The sequence below is a fragment of the Chionomys nivalis genome, chromosome 17, assembly GCF_950005125.1.
Source record: "Chionomys nivalis chromosome 17, mChiNiv1.1, whole genome shotgun sequence".
NCBI lineage: Eukaryota > Metazoa > Chordata > Mammalia > Rodentia > Cricetidae > Chionomys > Chionomys nivalis.
The window spans coordinates 49346715-49368949 of NC_080102.1; the positions used below are offsets into that span (position 1 = coordinate 49346715).

Genomic DNA, 22235 nt, shown 5'->3' on the forward strand with positions numbered 1-22235 from the left:
TAGAAGCAACAAATATGAAATACCAAACAAATATGGGATCTTCCCATCTTCGGATGATTTATCAATATATATTTATTGGAAAATTGTTACTGTGAACTGTGCTGCTAATATAAAATAAAGAATAGCAAGGTTATTTTTGTAATTAGTTTTATGGGTTATGCTTCCTATGGACCACTATATTTTATAATAAAATATTATTTTTAGATTTTCTTTTTTGTTTTGTTTTGGGTTTTTTTTTTTTCTTTCTGTTTTTGTCTTTTGAGACAGGGTTTCTCTGTGTAGCCCTGGCTGTCCTGGAACTCACTCTAAACCAGGCTGGCCTCGAATTCACAGAGATCTGTCTACCTCTGCCACCTAAGTGCTGGGATTAAAGGTGTGTGCCACTACCCATTTCCAATTTTCACTGGAAGCCCTGAAGAAATTTTAAATCATTACCTGACCATATTTTTAACCAACATCTAAGAAATTAGTGGAAAAATAGGAAATGAAAAATATAATAGCATGAATTCCAGAACATAGGTATATTCTATATGCTTGTAAAATAAAACTCCTTTTAGTATTGCTCTGACATTTTATACTTAATATGAAATACCAACGAAAAATGAATTTGTAGACTTTTAGCCTTGAAATTCTTAATTACTTATTGGTATGCAGCTCCAACATGAGGCATGCTATGTGGACTGATCATTTTAGATCAACATTTCCATTCAAATTCAAGAAATAGATTTTGTTAATTAGCATGTTCCTGTTTTAGGAGGTTTTTGATCATTTGTGTTTGTTTTCCTTTTATTACCTTTTAGTCCAAGTTAGTAAGAAGCCCCCACCCCTACACTATCTGGGTCAGGCTTTCAGATCTTACTACAACCAAATCTACTCCCTGGGTTTATTTTAAAGGGCAGCACTAGAACTCTCAACTTCTCTTTCTCTACCTGACCTACCTTCTATTTTTTTTTTCCAACTTCTGTCCCATGTGCTTAGCATGGTTTCCTGTACATCTAAAGACTGACAACCAATGGCATTGTTTTCCCGTGCGGATAGCCGTCATAACTCTAGCCATTTTATCCTGTCTCTACACTCCCACAGTTCACTAATCCTCCAGCTCCTGCGGCCATTCTGTAAAGGCTTAGGTTTCCCTCTGGCTTCTGCACAGCGCTCACCCTGACAATGGATGAGCTATAGATTCTCTGTCTGTCTATTTGGGCAGAATATGTTCCCTTTCTCAAGTGAATGCCTACAGATTCTCAATGTATTCTTAGGATTGCTGGTTACTCTCAAGCAGCATTGCTGAACTACGGGTCTCCTTGTGTTAGCTCATCTCTTCACTGAAAACATGGCCAGTACAAATGTAACCAAGAACCACAATCAAATCCGAGACAGCTGGGCCCTGTCCTTTCCCACCAGCGACTCCACAGAAAACGCACAGCCAGTATCAAAGACATGTTGCTAACACTTTCTTTTGAGAAAACACATTTTCAGTAATTCAAAGAACACAGCTTACAGACGTGGAGACGGAAGCTCAGTAAAGACTGCAGGGCCTCTGAGCAGCAGTGTCCAGTGAGGTGACAGCAGGGATCGAGTCTCTCCTGACAGGCAGGGCTTGGATACAAAAGTTTAGTAAGCTCTGTCTTCATTTAACATTTGCTACAGACACTAAGGGCCGAAATAACACAAAGGTGTTTTCAGTTCAAGCCTTTTTCCTGGTCATCGTCCTACCAGACTGGCACGACAGCGAACACTAAGTTCTTAGTGGTGGTCCTGAGTCTGTGCATCACTCACCTATCTGTGCGGCCAGCGTCCTTCAGTATCGTCCACACCCTTCAAACGTTCTGCTACAATTAACAGACTGTTGGCAGAATCCTCAGTCCAAGCTCCTATGTGGTAATTTAATAAGTGAGCAAACAGAAAGCAGTTAATACAGAAAAGTTCGGTTCGATGGTATCGAGGAAGTTCAAGTGATTGACTCTGAGCTCTGCCAGTAAATTACCAGCTCAATACGAGAAAGTTACCTCCACTACAAAAGTTGGAAATAGAGATAAATCATGTCTAAGTTTCAAATAATTCCAAAAATATATAATTACCTTAATTTCCTAAAAACATAAACAATAGAAAAGTTAAAATAGGAGGAATTTTTTCTACGTTAAATATGAGATGAACAAGTGCTTGCTTTCTCTCAATAGTCCTAATTGATGATTGGGAATTTATGTGAGATGAAGATCGATACAGTTGTGTCTTGAGCACCTTCTCCCTCCCCTGACAAGGATTTTGATTATGAGTACTTCCCCAAGCACATTTTTGCGGCTGCCATGCTGGGCTACTCACCCAGCACACAGTGGCTCTCGCTGCAACCTTCCCTCTAATGGCTCATCTCATCCGACTTTACCAAATGCCTCACTGAGTTCACTGAATCCTTGCCTTTAGTTCTCCATCTAAACAAAGATCTTGTCAGTGATCGTTAGACTAGAAATTTATTGATTAAACAGGATTAAGCTTTGGAATTCAGAGAAACCAAGAGAAGACCTACATTCCATTTCTGCTTCTGATCAGTTACGGCCCATGAGTGACCACAAATAAATATCCATGCGGGCTCTGCATTCTCCTGTCTATAAAACAAAGTTTACAGCAGGTCTCAGAATCAATCAAAACTAACTCAAGAAAGAGAAGACCAAAATAAGCATGTAAGGGAAAGGAGCCTTTCTCTGTCCTCACCCCAAGTAGGGGTGCGGTGATAACCCCAAGTAGGGGTGTGGCCCTGTCCCTTCACTTTTGGTCTTCACCTGACTGTTAATTTTATCTGCTCTTTTTCAGAGCCTCTCCCCAGATGCTACACGTTGTGTGTAGTAGTTGAAGGGAGCTGTGGGCTGCGTTCCTGCTACACAGCTCCCGGCCGCCTGGCTAGCTTATGCCCTGAAATAACAACATGGAAACTGTATTCTTTCAAACACTGCTTGGCCCATTAGTTTTAACCTCTTATTGGCTAGCTCTTACATATTGATCTAACCCATTTCTAATATTCTGTGTAGCACCATGAGCTGGCTTACCAGGAAAGATCTTAACCTGCATCTGTCTGGAGTGGGAGAATCATGACGACTGCCTGAATCAGCATTTTGTTCTGTCTACTCTGCCTAATTTTCTGTCCTATCAAAGGCCAAGCAGTTTCTTTATTAATTAACCAATGAAAGCAACAGATAGACAAATGACCCACCTCCTTCAGTTGTGGCAAGATTAAGCTTGAGCTGCCCCTGATCTACATTCTTGCAAGTTCAAGTGCAAAAAGACAAATGTTTTAGTCTGTATTAGTGAAAGTCATGGTCCTGCTTTTATGACCTTGAATGAGACCCAGTACTGCTCTTGAACAGGTTATTAGGGCTAGAGAAATACAATGGACCAATATCTGGGTCATGTGTCCATTCCTCAAGCTAAAAAATGGCCCTAAATATACACATAGACTGTGAAAGAAACTGTAATTCTTAAAAAAAAAAAAAAAAAAACCAAACAAACAAATAAGCACCTCATTTCCAGAAAGACAGTGAAGGAATATTGGACAGGCCGCAAACAATGGCTATGTATTGCTAGGTTTCAAATTAAGGGAGGCAATATTTACAAAACACTTTAGCATAATATTTGATTTGTACAAACTTTCTAACGCCAATAGGGAATAGAATGTTTGGAAAGGTGTGGGGCTGGACAAACGACCCATGTGACGTAAATAAAGATGTTGTTGACAGAGTCAGATCCAGTAGAGGGAAGTTATGTGGTTGGAGACATGTCTTTGAGGAGTTATTGGAAGCCCAGATCTTTTCTGTCACTCCTTTCTTTAGGACTGCCATGAGGTAAATAGGCTTTGCCAATCCTCCAGCCATCATGTCCTATTAGCCAAAGGCCCAAAAGAAAATATGTCAAATAATTATAGGCTTAAATTTTCAAAGTTGATTAGCTCAGGCATTTGTCACAGTGGTTGACTATTAACCAGCACAGAAAAGAATTCAGATTACTTAACATATTGCAATATGATTTACGATAATCATCATCTGGCCAAGGCCCAAGTTTTCAGTTTTATTTTCAGCAGGACCCCCTCATCTAGCCCAGTTTTAAACTCTGTTTGCAGCGTAGTAACTACTAATGTTTCTCTGATATGGTGTATTGTTCCCTATCTTGGTGCCTTTGCCGGGTGAATATTTCTCTTTTTAAAAATTTAGTCCTTCTTGATTCCAAGACATTTTGCTGGGTTCTTCTAGCACCCCCAATTTCAAGGCAATCAGCACTTCTTTGAGAGTTCTCTTCTGCCCTACCCAATAAGAGTTAAATTAAATGCATGTGTGTGTGTGTGTGTGTGTGTAACCTCATGAATGCATATGTCAAAGGAAATGATTTTCCAAGGAAAGAGGGAGTAACAACAAGGATAAAGATGTGGCTTCATAATGGAAATCCTAGGAAAAAGATGTTAGACCTGGCTTACAGGGCACGAGTGGAGAGGACTAGACTCTCTCATCAACAGAAAAGCAGCATTGAGGGTGGATAGGATTCATGTGGACACACACTGAAGAGATGAAGTGGTAGCTTGCATCTTGTGGCTTCTTTGTCTTTCATGAAGCATGGAAAAGGCTGGCTGGCAGCCATGAGGAGAGAAAAGGTATCGCAATGGAGCTGCAAGAGAGGGTTACAAAATGACAGAGTAGGAGAGTGGAGGGTTGTGGTGTGCCTCATCATAACACGATATAATAGCCCAAGATGAGATTCCAACTAATGGTGAGAAGTCATTACTGGAAGTTTGAGAGAAAGAGAAAAAAATCCTAACAGCTTTAAAGAAACTAGATAAGCAGTTGCCTTAGCCACTCATCTGCGTCGGAGCAGGGAGGTCGACTGTGGAGCTGTTATCAAGTCATAGCTTCTCGGAGAAGGAGAATTTAGTCCCTGAACCCATACTCCAGCGGAAGCCTCACATTCAAGAATGGAGTGTGTGTGTGTGTGTGTGTGTGTGTGTGTGTGTGTGTAACAGCATAGGGAGGAGTTGAGGGAGGGGATATATATAATCAAATCCCTTTGTGCAAAATTCCCAAAGGACAAATTTGGGAATGGGAAGTGCTAAAGCAGCCTGGCGTAGACGGTGCCATGGCTTTCAGGCCGCCCCAGCTGAGATTTCTCTAGTGGATTTCCACAGAGCCTCCACGGCTGCTGAGGTGTGTGTTCTCATCCAGGACCTCCCAGTTTCTCAGACAGGATTGCAAGGGATAGACTTAACAGCAATTGACCTTGTTCTACTTGATATGCAGTGCAGGGAGCAAAGGAAGTATGGATTTTTATAAAAGATCATTTTTGTCTATGTGTGGATTCAAAGCAGTGTAAGCACAGAGGTGACATCAGGTGACGTCATGAGCATAGTATTCACAGAGAGAAGTAGAAAGGTCATAGACTCAATATTGAGTACAAGAACAGAGGAGCTAAAGGGGCGAATTTGAGAGCATTTGAGCTCCTCAGAAAGTGGAGTGCTTAAAGCTGTCATTTTACAATTAAAGCACAGGACTGGTTGCCTAGACCAAGAGATGGTCAAATTGTATTTTATGCTAGTGTGAAAATGTCCATTTCAAGCCCAGAACCATGCACAATGTATATATGCTAATAAAGAGATTATTTAAAAAACCTAAACACAGACTGGGAGGTGGTGGCATGTGCCTTTAAACACAACACTCCAGAAGCAGAGACAGGCAAATGTGGCACACGACTTTAAACCCAGCACTCCAAAGGTGAGTTTGAGGCCAACCTGATCTACAAGAGCTAGTGCCAGGACAGGCTCCAAAGCTACACAGAGAAACCCTATCAAAAAAAAGCACTAAACACTCGAAGAATAAATAATCTAATCAATAAATGAACAGATGAACTGAACAGACAATTCTCAAGTGCACAACCAATACAAGAAAAAAAATGTTCACCATCCTCAGCCAAGGATAAATGTTAACTATGCTAAGATTCCATCAGGCAGAATGCTGTCATCAAAAAAAAAATTTTAAATGTTGGCAAGGATACAGGGAAAGCAGAAACTTTATACACGATTGATGTGAATGTAAATATTACAGTCACTATGGAAATACATATGGCAGTTCTTCCAAAAGCTAAAAATATAACGACATATAATCTAGTTACACTTCTGCCAGGTATATACCCAAAGGCTCCTAAGTCAGCATAGTGCAGAGCCATCTGCTGCAGTATTCTCCACGGTAGCCAAGACAAGGAATGAGCCCAGGTGCCATCCAGACGACTAAAAAACATTGGTGCACACACTCCAGTGAGAAGAATGAGATCATGTCTTCAGTAAAAAGGATGGAGCTAGACAACTCCAGACTTGTGAGAATAAATACCATATATTATCTTTCATGTGGGGAGGTGAACAGCAACAAAGAGACCTGAGAGCCAAAAGCGGGTAAAAAGGGTTAGCAGACCAGGGTGGACAATGGAGGAGTAAATACAATAAGAAACTTATGTACATATCAAAGTAAATGGAGAGCACAATTACCATATGTAAATGTATGTAAATCTATATACACACTTATAAATATATATGTTATGAAGTCTTTTGTTGCTTACAATTAATATGTGCTAATAAAGTAACTTTTAGAAACACATTTGCAGCCGGGCGGTGGTGGCGCACGCCTTTAATCCCAGCACTCGGGAGGCCGAGGCAGGTGGATCTCTGTGAGTTCGAGACCAGCCTGGTCTACAAGAGCTAGTTCCAGGATAGGCTCCAAAACCACAGAGAAACCCTGTCTCGAAAAACCAAAAAAAAAAAACACACATTTGCAAATTGTATTTCTTGTCCGTTGTGTTGGCATTTTAAGTGGTTCTGATGGAAAACTTCCGAGAATTAACCATCACAAATGATTGTGATGGTTTGCAATGCCATTAGAAAGATACTCAATAATCATTTCAATCTCCACTCAATACTCAAGACCGGACTCTGAAACCCTTACATTCCTAGATTCTTAAATAGTTACCTATGAGTAGCGGCGATTTCCTCAAAAGATCCAGCAAACATCATCTGTCGCAGGCAGATTTTCACTCATTTTCTTGCATACCTTTGTGCTCACAGGAGACAGCACAAGGTCATCACAGACTATCATACGACCTAGCTACTCCATCATGGCTAAATATTCGTATGTTACAGAGATACCTGCCTCTCATGTTTACAGCAGCACTCATCATAATAGCCAAGATATGGGGATCAACCGAGTGGACCCCAAGTTGCACGCGGTCACCTGGTACAGTCAAGCAGAATTAGTGACAAATTGATGAGACATCACCAGCATGTCTTGGTTTTCCATTTCTACCTGTATTCCTGCTCTGGAATTCACGATGGCACCTCTTGATTAACAGCGTAGTGAACTTGCCTCCACCTGTTTTCACACGGGGGAATTAATGTATTCGCTTTAGCTTAAAACCCTAATCAAAATGAGCAGTTTTGACTTAAGAGGATTCACAGCCTACTGTGGGGAGCCGACCACCTGGATCTATTTCCCAAGGAATTCATAAAGTTGACTCAAATAATAAATTGAGTTATGATCCCAAGGGAAAAGAAGCGGCTGATAATGGACTAGAATTGAGGATACTGGCAAAGAGACCTTGTCATCTACCTTACCCCCCACACCAATTTGCTGAGAAATGATATTTCATCGTTGTTGCATCATTTCTTCCGATTGCAATGCCATCACTAGGACTTGGGCATTCCAAGGGTTTTATTGTTTATATTCCTGCAGATGTGATGTGGGCTTCCACTACCTGGTAGCTAGTGGATTGCAGTGGAAAAGTCTGGGCGTCCCTTCTCTACAGGGGTTCAACTTTCCACAGTTTCATCTGATTTTTTTCTTCAAACAATTTTCAAGGCATTTCTTTAATTAACATCAATATTACAAAACTAAGTGAAGACAGTGATGGGAAAGGTCCTCCTCTCTCTTCCCCATCTCCTTGGAAATGACTGTCCTGTCTGGTCCTGGATACTCTTCTTCTGGCTTGAGTAATGGTGACCCAGTCCTGGGGGCCACTATGCATAGAGAGTCCTACCTGCAGAACATGGGCTTGATTGTTGTTTTTTCTTTCTGTTCCTTCCTAGACTCCATCACGAAAAAATATTTTTTTTCAAAGTGCTCTAATACAACTGATTTCTGTAAAAATTCTTATGCTTTCCAAAATAAATATATTCTTTTTAAATTATCTTTTAAAAAGTTATTATTTTACATACCAATCCCAACTCGCACTTCCTCCCCTTCTCCCTCTCCTTCTATCTATCCCCCCACCCATCCTGCATCCACCCTTCAGAAAGGGCAAGACCTCTCATGGGAAGCCATCAAAGTCTAGCACATTACTTTGAGGCAGGACCAACACCCTCCCCACTATATCCAGGCTGAGCAAGGTATCACTTCAAAGAGAATGAGCTCCAAAAGCCAGTACAGGCAGTAGAGATAAATCCTGGTCTCACTGCCTGTGGCCCCAAAGTCTGCCCCAGTCATGCAACTGTCACCCACATTCAGAGAGCCTAGTTTGGTCCCATACTCTCAGGCTAAAGTCAGTGGGCTCCCATTAGCTCAGGTAACCTGTTTCAGTGGGTGAACCATCATGGTCTTAACCCTTTGCTTGTATTCTCGCTCCTCCCTCTTTTCGACTGGACTTTGGGAGCTCAGCCTAGTGCTCTGCTGTGGATCTCTGCATCTGCTTCCACGAGTTGCTGGATGTGGTTTCTATGGTGACATTTAAGTTAGTCAACAATCTGACTACAAGGAAAGGCCAATTCAGGCACCCTCTCCACAGTGGCTTAGAGTCTTAGGTGGTACCATCTTTATAGAGCCCCGGGCACATAATTGTGCATATATCCGGAGTCAAATATGATATTTAAAATGTGTATCTAATATGTGATGATTGAGGCAATTTAATTATAAATCCACTACCTTAGACATTTGTCATTTCATTATCTTGAAAATATTCAAAATCCTTTCTACTAACTATTTTGGAATATTCAACCAGTTATTGTCAACCACAAGTATTCAGCCACACCATGGGAGGTATTCCTCTAAGCACACTGCTGTACCCTTCTGTCTGTGAACTATCCACTCTGTCCCTCTCCCCATGCCCCCAGGCTCTGGGGATCACTCTTCTCTCTTACTTCTAAGGAATCCATTTTTTACTCCCATATAAATAAGAACATTCAGCATTTGTTCTGGTGAGGGCCATTTCACCTGCCATCGTGGCCTCCATTCATGCTGCAAATGACAGAATGTTTTGACAGCCGAACCATAGTCCGGGATTTATATAAACAGCATCTTCTTCATCCATTCATTGGTTTCTGGGTTACGATTGTTCCCATGCTATGGTGATTATAACTAGTATTGCAATAAGCATGGGACGCAGGTGCCTCTGTGACATGCTGGTTCCTCTTCCTTTGGATGTTTACTGCATGGCGAGAGAGCTGGATCACACGGGGACTGAGAACCCTTCATACTGATTTCCAAAAGCCTGTGTTAGTTGTTAGTTTGCATTTCCCACACTGTGCAATCTTCCTCTTTCACCTGCAGTCTCGCCTTATTTGGTGATGAAGATGGAGTGACTGACTAGGTGAGACGATATCCCATCTTTAAAAACGCTCCCTCTTGTCCGAACCTAGGCTATTTCACAGCAAACTCTTCTGAATTAGATGTTTTCCAACCTCCATCCACATACAATCCAATCCCCACAGGAATGGATGCCATAGTTTGCTTTTTTTTTTTTTTTTTTTAGAAACTAATCCATTCCCAGAGCATGGCATTTTGAAGCTTGTTCATAGTGAAGTAAACACGGCTGTTGGAGCACCAATTTTGAACACAATGCAATGTTAACACCGCTATCACCATCAGTGCAGGAGGCCTGAAGTTCGCAGACACCCGTGAATTATCTCTGTGGGGGATCCAGTAGCTTTCACTTTTATGTTTTTCAAGTGGATTCCTGGTGACAGAGAGATGGGTGTGAAGATGCAGGGAAGCCTGATGCATTACTGGGAGCATTCCTTGGGAAGCTATTGGGCCCTGCATAGGAGTGCTGAATGGGGTCTCTGCAAAAGAATCACCTCACACCGTTTGCACAGCTACCCTGACCTCAGAGAAATGTGCTGCTGGCAGCTGCTACGAAGTGCCTCTGTCATAGAACCTTCCCTCTGAAGTGTGTGTTTCCATGGACCACTGTGAACTGTGCAGCCACTGCAGGAAGGGGCGCAGGTCTACACTGGTGCTTGGTACTCTGGCTTGTAAGTTGTAATATCCATTATACTGGGGTCTTCCTCGGTGCCTGAAGTTTTACCCCTGGAAGTTCAGTCCTTGAATTAAAGCTATGTGTGGCTGAGAAGTCAGCTCAGTAGGAGAAGGGCTTGCCATGCAAACTTGAATACCTGGTTTTGGAGCTCCTGTCCTCGTGTAAATGAGAAACCCTTACACAGTGACACCAACCTGAAATCCCAGTGCTGAGGACACTAAGACAGGAGCATTCCAGGGACTTGAATCCCAGCCAGTCTAGCCCATCAACAAACTCCCAGCCCTGGCTCTAAAAAGGTGGGACCAGAAAGGTGACTCAGCTTCTAAAGGCTGCAAGCCCGACTACCTAAGTCCACCCTCTGACACTACAATGTAGAAAGACAGAACTGGCTTCCACAAGTTGTATTCTAACCTATACACATGCACACATTAAATACATAAATATAAAGAAAAATGTTTTTAATGGTAGAGACTGATTGAGGAACAGAATGGCATTTATCCTTGACTTCCAAGCACCCAAGCACACACATAAACATGTGTGCACACACAGAGAAAGCTGTATGCTTTCTGCCTGCACTGATGTGAACTAACCCCTGTTGGATCACACTTTACAAGACCTTTAAAAAATTGTTTTATTATTTTTAAATGAATGAGGATTTGCCTGCAGGTATGACTGTTGTCAGAGTTCAGAAGAAAGTGTCTGATCTCCTAGGTCTTCAACTACAGACAGTTGTAAACTACTAACGGGGTGCTGGGAATAAAACAGGAACACTCTGGAAGAGAAGGCAGGGTTCTTAACCACTGAGATATCCTTCTATCCTCACAGTTTGTCAGTGAATGCATTTAAGATACCCCATAGATACCAAATCATGATTATGTATTAAGGAATTAAAACATAGCCTTTTCTCTTGGATTAATTTGACCAAGACTGAACCCAAGTCTGAATTTTCTACCTCTCTCCCTGTGTCTTTCATCTGTCTGTAGATCAGATTATTGGTCTATCCATGACTTGTCTGTTATGTGTGTCTCTTTAATATCCTGCCGTCCCTAGTTCTATCTTTAACAGTGAACTTTTCCTCTGAACTTACTCAACAGCATAGGGAACATGGCATGGGAAGGGAATGAAGGACTTGTTACAGAATGTTTAGGATTTTCCAAAGGAAGAGGTAACTTTCTTGACTCAGAATTGTAAACAGCAACGCATATAGACGTATCAAGCTATATCCATGTTGATAACAGCATTTATGGCAGATAATGGTTTTCAGGTTGATTTCAACTGCAGCATGCTTCCAGCAAACAATTACCACAACACACAGACATATACACATACGTTAGTCTTCATCAGGAAATAGAAGATTAAAGCCATGAATTAGCTTAGCTTGGAAAAGCTGATTATATAGGCAATCCAATGCATAGTAAGGTTGATTGATCTATGATTCTCTCAAAGGAAGGTTAACTTTAAAAAGGCCGAGTACACAGTAGAAAAGCAAGTTAAATATATATTTTTAATAATATTTTTAAATTTTTATTTTTCACATCCTTTTCATCCTGATTGCAGTTTGCCCTACACCTACTCCTCTGCTTCAGACAGACAGGAGGTGTATCTCAGCGGTATCAACCAAACACGTCACAACAAATTACAATAAGGCCAGGCACAAACCATCATACCAAGACTAGACAGGGTGACCCAGTCTGAGGAAAAGGGTCCCAAACACCAAACACAGGCAAAAGCATCAGAAATACCACACACTCCCACTACTAGGAGCCCCACAAGAACACTACTATATAAATATAATGTTTATATGCAAAGTTTCTAACTCAGATCCATGCAGTCTCTGTGATTGTTGCTTCAGTTTCTGTCATCTTTCTTAGTTGATTCTGTGAGTTGTATTCTCGTGGTGTCTTTGACCCCCCCTGGTTCCTAAATACTTCCTCCCCTACCCCTTCTGTGGGGTTCTCAAGCTTCACTTAGTGTTTGGCAGTAGGTGTTTGCATCTGCTCCCATCAGTTGCTGGAGGATGCCTCTCTGAACACAATTGGACTAGGTACTGATCCATGACTTTTTTTTTTTTTCAGTCGTATTTGGTTCTACTATCCTGGGTTTCTGGGACTGCCCAGCCTCTGGTTTCTAGTCATCCGCGTGGTGTCAGGTGTGGGCTCCCTCTCCTGGTGTGAGCCTCAAGTTAGACCAGTCATTGGTCTAACTCTCAGGTTTTAAGTGGATTTAGTTGGCAACATTGGATGCCAATTGTTGATTGAGGCTGTTTGTTCATTCCCTGCCACCCAGACTTGAAATAATTACATAGAAACTATATTATTTGGAATACTGTTTGACCAATATCTTAAGCATATTTCTGGCTAACTCATATCTTAAATTAACCCATTTCTAATAATCTGTGTATCGCCATGTGGTTGTGGCTTACCGGGCAAAGTTCTGGCATCTGTCTGCTCCAGCGGCTACCTGGTGTCTCACTGACTCCACCTACTTTCTCCCAGCATTCAGTTTAGCTTTCTCATCTAGCTCTATTCTGCTCTATCACTGGCCAAAGTAGCTTCTTTATTCATTAACCAATAAAGGCAACACATATACAGAAGGAATTCCCACATCAGCCATCTTTATCCCAACACATCTTGCAAAGTAAGACATTAAAGTTTGAAAATTTTGTGACTGAGTTGATGTCCCAGTCTCACTGCTGGGAGACTTGCCTAGTTAAAAAAAAAAAAAAAAAAAAAAGCCGGGCGGTGGTGGCGTACGCCTTTAATCCCAGCACTCGGGAGGCAGAGGCAGGCGGATCTCTGGGAGTTCGAGGCCAGCCAGGTCTACAAGAGCTAGTTCCAGGACAGGCTCCAAAGCTACCCAATTGCTAGGAGACTTCACTAGCGTTACCCTCATAGATTCCAGGGAGTTTCCATTGCACTAGGTTTCCTTATCACTCCCCAAAGCCCCCAAATTCCACTCATCTTGCCCAGTACTCTCTTCTTCCATCCCCCATCAAATACATATTCTTAAATGATCTTATGGTTTATTGTGGACTTGGCTTTACGCTCTACCCAAAGTTAAATGTTTTGAATGTCAAGAAATCATTTTCATAAAATTGTACCATTACACCATATTTTACATGAATTATAATAGCGAGCCTCTTAAAGAGGATTTATTTATCAGTTTTATTTCTCAAGTACACTTGGAAGAGAAGCTCACCCCATATACCAGATTTTGCTGGTGGTGTGATTAAACAGGAAGCCTAAAACACCTGTGCAGAAAGACAGATGCAGCTGGCTAGGCATGGGAGAATGTAGGCCTTCTCAGAAAGGAGCATACTGGAAACCTAGACAAACAGACAGTGTTAATGCTCACTTTACATAGTGTTTTTGTTTACATAGTTTTTGTTTTTATGAGACAGCGTTTCTCTGTAGCCCCTGCTGTCCTGGAACTCAGTCTGTAGATTACGCTGACCTCAAACTCACAACGATCTGCTCTCCTCTGCCTCCCAAGTGCTGGGATTAAAGGTGTGAGCCATCACCACCTGGCTCACATAGATTTAATAGTAATAGTATTTTTACCTCAAGGTCTTAATGTCTTACCTTTAAATTCTTAGGTAGCTGCTTTGCCGTTTTAGGGAATGGACGCCATGTGGGTGATCCAGTGGTTCTGCGGTTAATGGATTTATTCAATCCTCTCACACAGCACTCAGATCCGCCTCTTGTAGACAGACCCCAAAGTGAACAGGGAGTTCTGAGAATTCTGAGCAAACACTGAGAAGTGCACCCAGATGCACAGGCCTTCCCCAGCAGGAGACATCAGCCTTCCTTCCTTTGGAAAACCATCAGGACCTCTGATGGCTCTGATTGAAGAGCTCCAAAGGCATCTCTCTGCAGTGTGCTCAGGTTTCCTTGGAGACCTCTTAAGAACAGCAGGCTTCTTTGCTCACTATACTATTGTTGGAAGAGACAGCTCTGTGGCTGTGAGTCCTGCTGAGAAATATGGGTTTGGTTAGGAGCTCAGCCTATGGCACTATGAACCACTGTCAATTTGGGGTAAACCCTTTCTTGGTGTATGCATTTCCCCTCCAGGTAACAAATGGAGACTTGTTTCCTGTTCTTCAGAGTTTAATGGGCTTCCCACCTTTTCTCTACTCCCCAGATAGCTTGGTGGATTTGTTGTTTACTTTTGAGATTGTAATTTAATTACAATGTTTCTCCCTCTCTTTCCTCCCTTCAAAGCTTCCCTCATATCTTGTTCTTCAAGGCTTCTTTTTCATTAATTGTTATTATATGCATATATTTATTTGTATATACAAATATATCTCAACATATAACCTGTTGTATTTAATGTTCCATATAATGTTACTTGTTTTTCTTTTCTGTTTTCTGGTTTGTTTTGTTTTGTTTTTGTTTCTGAGACAGTGTCTCATCATATAGCTCTAGCTATCCTAGAATTCACTATGTAAACTGGTCTCTAACTCAAAGAGATCCACCTGCCTCTGCTTCTGAGTGCTGGGATTAGAGGTGTGCACAACCATTCCCGGCTATATGTATGTTTTTCAGGGCTGACCGTTTGACAGTGAACACCCAACTGGTTTGATCTTTCCTGGGAAGGACCATCTCTCCTGCCCCCACTTTCCTTTAGTTCTTTGTGTGGTTGAAGCTAGGTGGGCTTTTCTCCACCCAGTTAGGCATGTTTGCTGGTATTCTCATTCAGCTGGCTTTCAGAAGCAACTACAGTAACTTACAGCTTCTCGGCACACTTATGCTCCCTGAAGTTTCATTTTGCTCTAATTTGTAGCACTTGTCTCTGGGTCTAGGGCTAAATTTTGTTTTATTTGCTGTTGGCTATAAAGTTATTGGTCATTGCAGTTTATGCTAGTACGTGTTCTTGTTAATAATTTACCCATAGTTTACAGCACATTGCTTAAACAAACGGTTGTTACTCAGTGACAAGGGCATCTCTGATAAACTAAACTGAAGGGAGGGGACTTCTCTAAGTGTTACTAAATGCTGTAGAGGGCACCCTATTGCTTGCAGTCAAGTGAACTTTTCCGTACTTAGCACTGCTCTTTCAGTTCTTGGGCAGCTAAGCTGGGACCTGCTGTCTTAGTCCATTCTGTCTGCCGTAGCAAACACTGAAAATCAGAAGACTCATGAAGCTCAGACACCTTTCTCAGTGCTGGAGCTGGAAGGTTCAAGATCCAAGCAGAAGCAGGGTGGTGGCTCTTAGGGCCCTCCTCCTCCCCCAGGGTACCTTCTCTCTGAGGTCTGCATGCTTCAGGGCAACTGTGCACTCTGCCCCTTTGATTGGAGCACTAATTGTATTCCTGGCCTTACCACTCGTTACCTTCCAAAGGTCCTACCTCCTAATTGCAAAACCGCATTGAGACTTAGGATTTCTACATTCAATTTGGGAAAGACATATATGGTCATATCATTATATTATTACCCTTCATAATCATTTTATACACACACAAATACATACATTTCCCATCAAAAAAAATGAAAGACTTCTTAATTATGGGTTGTTTTTACAGAATAATACACGGACAGGGAAAGACTAGGAAGGAATGACAGCACCCTTCCTGGTAGTGACTAAGTCCATGATGAACACCTGCTTTTTCATGCAATGACGAGGGGGGCATTCATAGAACTGGGAATCACATCTCTCTACAGGGTTGAATTCAAGAGCCTTGCTCCAGGCTTCTATTTCAAATTACACCCTTCTCCTTCCTCTGATTCTTTGGGAGTAGGTCTTATGTTCTCCACAATAGAAATAAGTTCCCCAGGATTGCAGCTGCAATTTGTCTTTTAACACCTGGAATTGTGTGATTTATCCTGGTTTGTGTCAGAAAGTGGCACAAGCCCATTTCATTATATGAAACTGAAATTATTATTTTTCTGAACATAAATCAGGAAGTGGATTCAGTACACATTACCTGAGGCTGACATTCCCAGCCCCTTAGCAGAGCATGTCAGTGAATGGATTTTCTCACTCATTCGCTATTGCATTCTGAATCATCCCCCTGCCCCATATGGCGGTTGATATCTCTTCCTTCAGCGGATGAACCCTTCTCTTTCCAAGGGTGAGGGTTGCTGTAGAGTAATAGAAAACTTTAACTTGACCTACACAAACCTTCGCTTCTTAGCACACTTTACAAAGTTCAGAGGAAGAACGAATAGAACGATTCAGTATAGTTCTTTTGTTTTGTTCAAACTTAGGTCATTTTATTACATTACAGAGGAAAATGCAGTAACAATATTTGTGAAGCTTTTTCTACCTTCTTTGATATCCTCAAATAATTTGTGATTCCAGCTTAATAATCTATGCAGTTTTATGTACAAATTCATGTGATTCTGCATACTTCCAACTACGAAATGAAAACCTGAAATGCTGATTTGACTACACAGAAATTTCAATGGTTTTTGTTATGAAAGTTCCTTTCAGATGTTTAGCAATAATGCCTGAAATGTCTCACAGTGACCGGAACTGCATCTTTTAGTTTGCACTCTGAGATTAATGTCTCAATACGCATGCATTTTCTCAGGAGGTTGAGCTGTGTCGTGTTAGCAGTCAAGAGAAACTGGGCCTGACGGTCTGCTACCGAACCGACGATGAAGAAGACATGGGCATTTATGTCAGTGAGGTGAGAGATGCTGTGGAGAGGACCTGCAGGATCCTGAAGGGAGGGAGAGGGGAAAGATGACTTGAAAGGGCTCAGGAGGAGAAAAGCCTCTTCGCAAGGCTTGGATGTGAAGAACTGGCTGCCTTCCAAATCTTGCCACTTTCAATTAGGGAAGCAAATTATGCTGCCCAAGTAATGCAATTATCATCAGCTTGTTTAGCATGGAGGCTTTCCCTGCAGAATCCCAGCAAGGAAAAGTGTGAAAGTAGTAACACTGTCTAAATTTGAATAAATTCCCGGAAGGTCCCACAAGAGAGCAGCAGGCTGAGCTGAGCTCTGGTCCCCAAACATTTGTCCTTCCGTCCCATTGCATCTTTTATACTCTGTTAACAGCAGTATTGGCTAATTATTTTAAACTAACAGTCATAATAATCACCTCTTTTACTCTGCTGATGGGGTGGACAGATTTAAATACCCAAGAAGTACATCTGTCCATTTCTTTTATCCAACCACATGATCATTTTCAAGAGGCAAAGAAATACCTTTGAGTCACCATTTTAGTGTGAGCTTGAAAGACTGCCAAGCAGAATTTATTGCAATAGTTATCTGGAAAAATAGAACATTTTAGAAATTGTAAAAAGGTATGTATTTTTCAATTAAAAGTACTTATGATTTAACCCTATGCTTGTCTCCACCCATGAAGATGTGCAGATCCATAACTTAGTTCCTGAGGAAATGTCTGTAAGGATTAGACAGCCTAGAAGCTAATGTCCTCTGCAGCCGGAGCCATGATGGATACAGTGTTAAACAGCACCCAACAAACTCAGCCAACAGTTTTCTGCAGAGTTGCTTTGGCTGTGCAACTCTGTAAGAGATCTGCAACTAAAACACCTGGGGAGTAGCACAACTTTGAAAACACGGAATGGGATTTTTCTTGCTCTCTTTACCAAAGATTTTGCTGCCTCCTTCCCACCTGGATAATTCTCCAGAGTGTACTTCATTTGGCAACTTCTTTAAAATGAAAGACTCCAGTGACCCCTCTTCACCGAGGAATGGGGGAGCAAGACATACGCGCTGAAACCTTGTCTGTAATGTGTACAGAAGCAGTCAGTTTTGTGGGTGATTTGATTATAGTTTTAAGGACAAAGTTTCATGTAATGGATGGCCTTAAAAAGGGACACACTTCATTGATAATAGAATCCTCTTCATTCTGGTTATGTCTCCGTTTAGCATTTAAATGGATCAGGTTCGAAATCTCTCTTTTCAAAGGTGATTTTAAAAAGCCACAGAAACTAAACACATGCAGTTGTGAAGAGCTGTCCTCATCCCTCTTGAGTATGCGCAAAGAAACTTCTGTGCCTGACTCGTTATCTCAATCTCAGTTCTCAGCTGGGACCCTAATAACATGCAGTGTCGGAACTGAGCAGATCAACCTCAGGCATACTTGAAATACTCAGGCAAGAATCATTGGTGGAATAAGCCAAGTCTAGAAATTACTAGAAACTATCACAGGGACTGGATAGATAAAAATATAATGCTAAATAAGTAAAACCCCCAATGAATTGAAAGCCTTCACTCGGGTATGGCCTCTTAAAATATTGGAACATTCTTAATAGAGCTGCAAATAGCTGTTTGTTGTAATAATGCAAAGTTGATATAATTAACACTATACGTAAAGTGGCGCCAAGTAACAGAATGTACAGATAGGTTTTTTTCAGTTCTTGAACAATATAGATTAAATATCTCTTGTAAAATAATATACTTGTGGCTCCAAAATCCATTTACTAAGTATGGATGGACTTAAGCTGTCGATCAGCTTCCCATATACATCTCCAGGATTATTTACAGGTCGCCTTAGTGTAATGTAAATTTCCTAGGTCCAGAAAAGTCCTGGTGTTAATGACATCACAGCAATCCTGTCAGCTAAAGACTATCTGACAACTGGGCTTCAGAAATGACAGAAAGGATGTGAAAAGGGAGGGCCCAGATGGAGGAAGAGGGGACGGAAAAATGACCTGCAAATGAAGGTCTGCCTGGTCCATCTTATTGTTGCTAACTCTAAAGATGTTCATTTACAGCATTAGAATTAGTGATTTCGACAGAGAAAACTGAGAGGCACCCTACCATAAATCAATAGAGAATCGAGCCAATATAGTCTAAAACTATACTATCTTAAGGTACTATGTTTTAAAACTACATTTTAAACTCTTAGAAGGATAGTGTATGGCCCTGAAGATATATGCTTTTTCTATTACAGGTTGACCCAAATAGCATTGCTGCCAAGGATGGCCGGATTCGAGAAGGGGATCGTATTTTACAAGTATGTGGTGGGATTATTTTCTCAAGTTTCCCATAGGCAGTCTAACAGCTTTTATTTTATCTTAGTTCTTATAAAATGTTAGGAGGAAAAGAGCTTGTTGTGGCTTTTGCATATTATCATTTATAAAACAAAATGCTATCATTTCAAAGTAAAGGTGGTACCTTTTCTCAATAGTTATTAGCTAATAATTATTGAGATCCATGGAATGAGATGGCTGTGTTTTGCCTTCTGGTTCCACTATTGGTTTTGGCATGCTATCTGCCTTCCTCCATGTAAGCCCATTTTCTTATCGTAAGGTATATAACCTGCTGTTGTTGCAAAGGTTACATGAGCTGGGTGCATGTGCTTAGCACAATGATGATAAATGGCTGGTCATCAGCAGTAACTGTTACTCCTAGCTGCAGCGATGGCAGTCTTTCCCAGAATAAACTACTTGAACATGGATCCATGTGTTCCCTTACTATACAAATCTCTACAAATCCAAAACAGCTTTCACTCATGACTTATGGGGGAGCTACCAAGGCCAGATGGAAGAGCTGTGATTTCTTCTCCATAGAGAAATATGAAAACATTCTAGTTGATTGAGAAATATTAAACAGTGAACCGATCATAGGCAGGTCCAGGACTGGAAAGAATCCCATTGCCTGATGACGGTTCACAGAACGCCCAAGGCCTGTTCTAAACCTGCCTCTGTCCATGGTATCTCTTCGGAGTCTTCACCTTAAAGAACGACTGGAAGAATCCACACAAGACTAAAGTCGAGGTCAATCCCCAAATGAAAGTGCTGAGTTGAGTTCTTAGTCACAGGTGTAAAACAGAGCGAGAGGTATGAGTGTGGTTACTTGAAGGAGTACCCACTTAAGAGTCCTCAGAGCTTCTAGAGATGGTACCATATCCAGAGTTCCCATCTCTTCAGCTAGGAGTGGATGCCCAGAAGATGCTGCTTTAGACTCAACTCTTTATTCCAACTCTGAGCTTCAGAAATAGACAAGATGCACTAGGGGCACCCTGCCCTGTCTAAATGGGAAGACAGAAGCCCACACCGATGATGGCAGAAGAGCGTGGCATTATGGAGGGGTTCCTAAGCTGCTTGGTATTTCACCCTGCCAGCCCCTAGGGCAACCTTGCTGACCCACATCAGGCGCCCACTCCTTCTTTTCCTTAGCTTGATACCACAGATCCCATCCACCAACAACCCTTTAGGGTTCTAATTAGGAAAGAATAAGAAGTAAGAGTCTGTGATAATTTAGGGTCCAAGCAGTTTCCAGAAAACGTCAAGAGTATGCAATGCAGGAAGGCTTATGAGTGGTGACCTGTAGTTAAGCAAATGGACCTGTGTCCATTGTTGGATACATCAGGGGAATAAAATGTCTGTCTGGCAATCTAGACATGGCCTTGTTTTGAGACACATGTTCAACATCTTCACACCCCCACACACACACACACACGAACATGTCAATGAATGAAGCAGGCATTCGGGACAGATGAATAAAAATTGCAGAGAAGCTATACTAGGGTAGCCTACACAAGAAGTTAGTGTTTACTATAGATAGTGGAAGGTTGGAATATTCTATTTTTCAAATGAATTAAACTATTAACTGTGTTGTTGTCTTATTAATATCTCCAGCTCACCCAAACAGTGTGACTTCTTGGCTCTCAGGTCATTAGGCGTTAACACACAGTAAGATGTTGAATATTCGAAAAGCTTGGAAGGATTCATACCTACAAAGTGGCCATCCTATTCAGCCACATCTTGAGGTATTGAATCTATCCACTGTCATCTTCCCTGCTGTCCCCGCCAGCTCCTGCCTCCTCCTCTTCCAGCTCTTGCCTCCTCCTCTTCCCACACACACCTCCTCTTATACCATCACCTGGCTCCCTTCCAACTTTCCAGCCGGCTCTTCTCTCATTGGCAAACACCGTTTTTAAAATCACATTTAATAAGATTACATCCTTTAGTTCTATGGCGAACTGGATAGAAGGGGGTGGGAATGCATGTGTTTCCATGAGACCGCATATTTTGAAGCTTCTACGTTCTTAGCTATTCTGTATGCAGATTTATTTTTGAAGGAAAACGCCTACAGAATAATAAAGAATTCCTTAATGGAATTAGTTCATTGAAGAAACAATGGCAGGGTTGATAAAGTGCTGTTTTCTGCCAGATTACTTTATATTCTGTGACAAATACTGCAAACTAAATGAACACACACACACACACACACACACACACATCACATTAAAAAGCCTAGAATTCAATTTTGTCTCACACACATAGGAAGCAAAGTGTCTTAAGGGTGATGGTGAAATTATATTAAATAAAACTGTGACAAAATTGTACCCACAGACAAATAGCTCCCATCTGTCTGGTGAGGAGATTATGGGATACCTTATAATGAACAATTAATGACTGCTTTCCCAGAGAGAGGGCAGTGAAGAAAACAGAGGAATTACTTCTTATCCGTAAGGTTTCTGGGTTGGCGTTTATTTAAATTAACCTCTTTATAGAAACTGTAACTTTAATTGTCTATTTATGATGGCCTAAGAGGAGTGTATTTATGAGTCTGCCCTCATTGTGGAGCTAATATTTTCTGCATTTAGCATACCATAGACATCTTACATCTTAGATGGCTTTCTGATGATGCCCATTCCTTTCTCTCTCTCCTCTCTCTCTCTCTCTCTCTCTCTCTCTCTCTCTCTCTCTCTCACACACACACACACACACACACACACACAGTTGGCAGACATCAGAAAGGGACCATGCAGAAGGAAAAACCATGAATCAGCCTCTCTGAAATGTTTCCGACTCTCTTATATTTTCCCCCAAAGTGCTAGGTGGTTCTGCCTGCCATGCCATTGACAATAACTTAGATCCAACTTGTTTTTAAAATATACCTGGAAAAAAAATAGAGAGCCAAAGAAGGCATTTCTGAGTCAGACTGCAATGGTTAAATGTCATACAAACAACCAGTTCCTGAAAGGAGATGGTACCATGCCCCCAACTGTCTCCTTGGAGGGATAAGCATAGAAGTGTCCCTGTAAGCA

General features: G+C 41.5%; 1 protein-coding gene across 1 annotated transcript in view; it reads left to right on the plus strand.

The window, feature by feature from the left end:
• Nucleotides 1–22235, plus strand: part of Pdzrn4 (PDZ domain containing ring finger 4) — a 154625-nt gene that overhangs the window by 115720 nt on the left and 16670 nt on the right. The window contains exons 4-5 of the mRNA XM_057791965.1: nt 16796–16894; nt 19131–19193. Of these exons, the coding sequence (XP_057647948.1) occupies nt 16796–16894; nt 19131–19193 (162 nt within the window). The remainder of the gene's footprint in view (nt 1–16795; nt 16895–19130; nt 19194–22235) is intronic.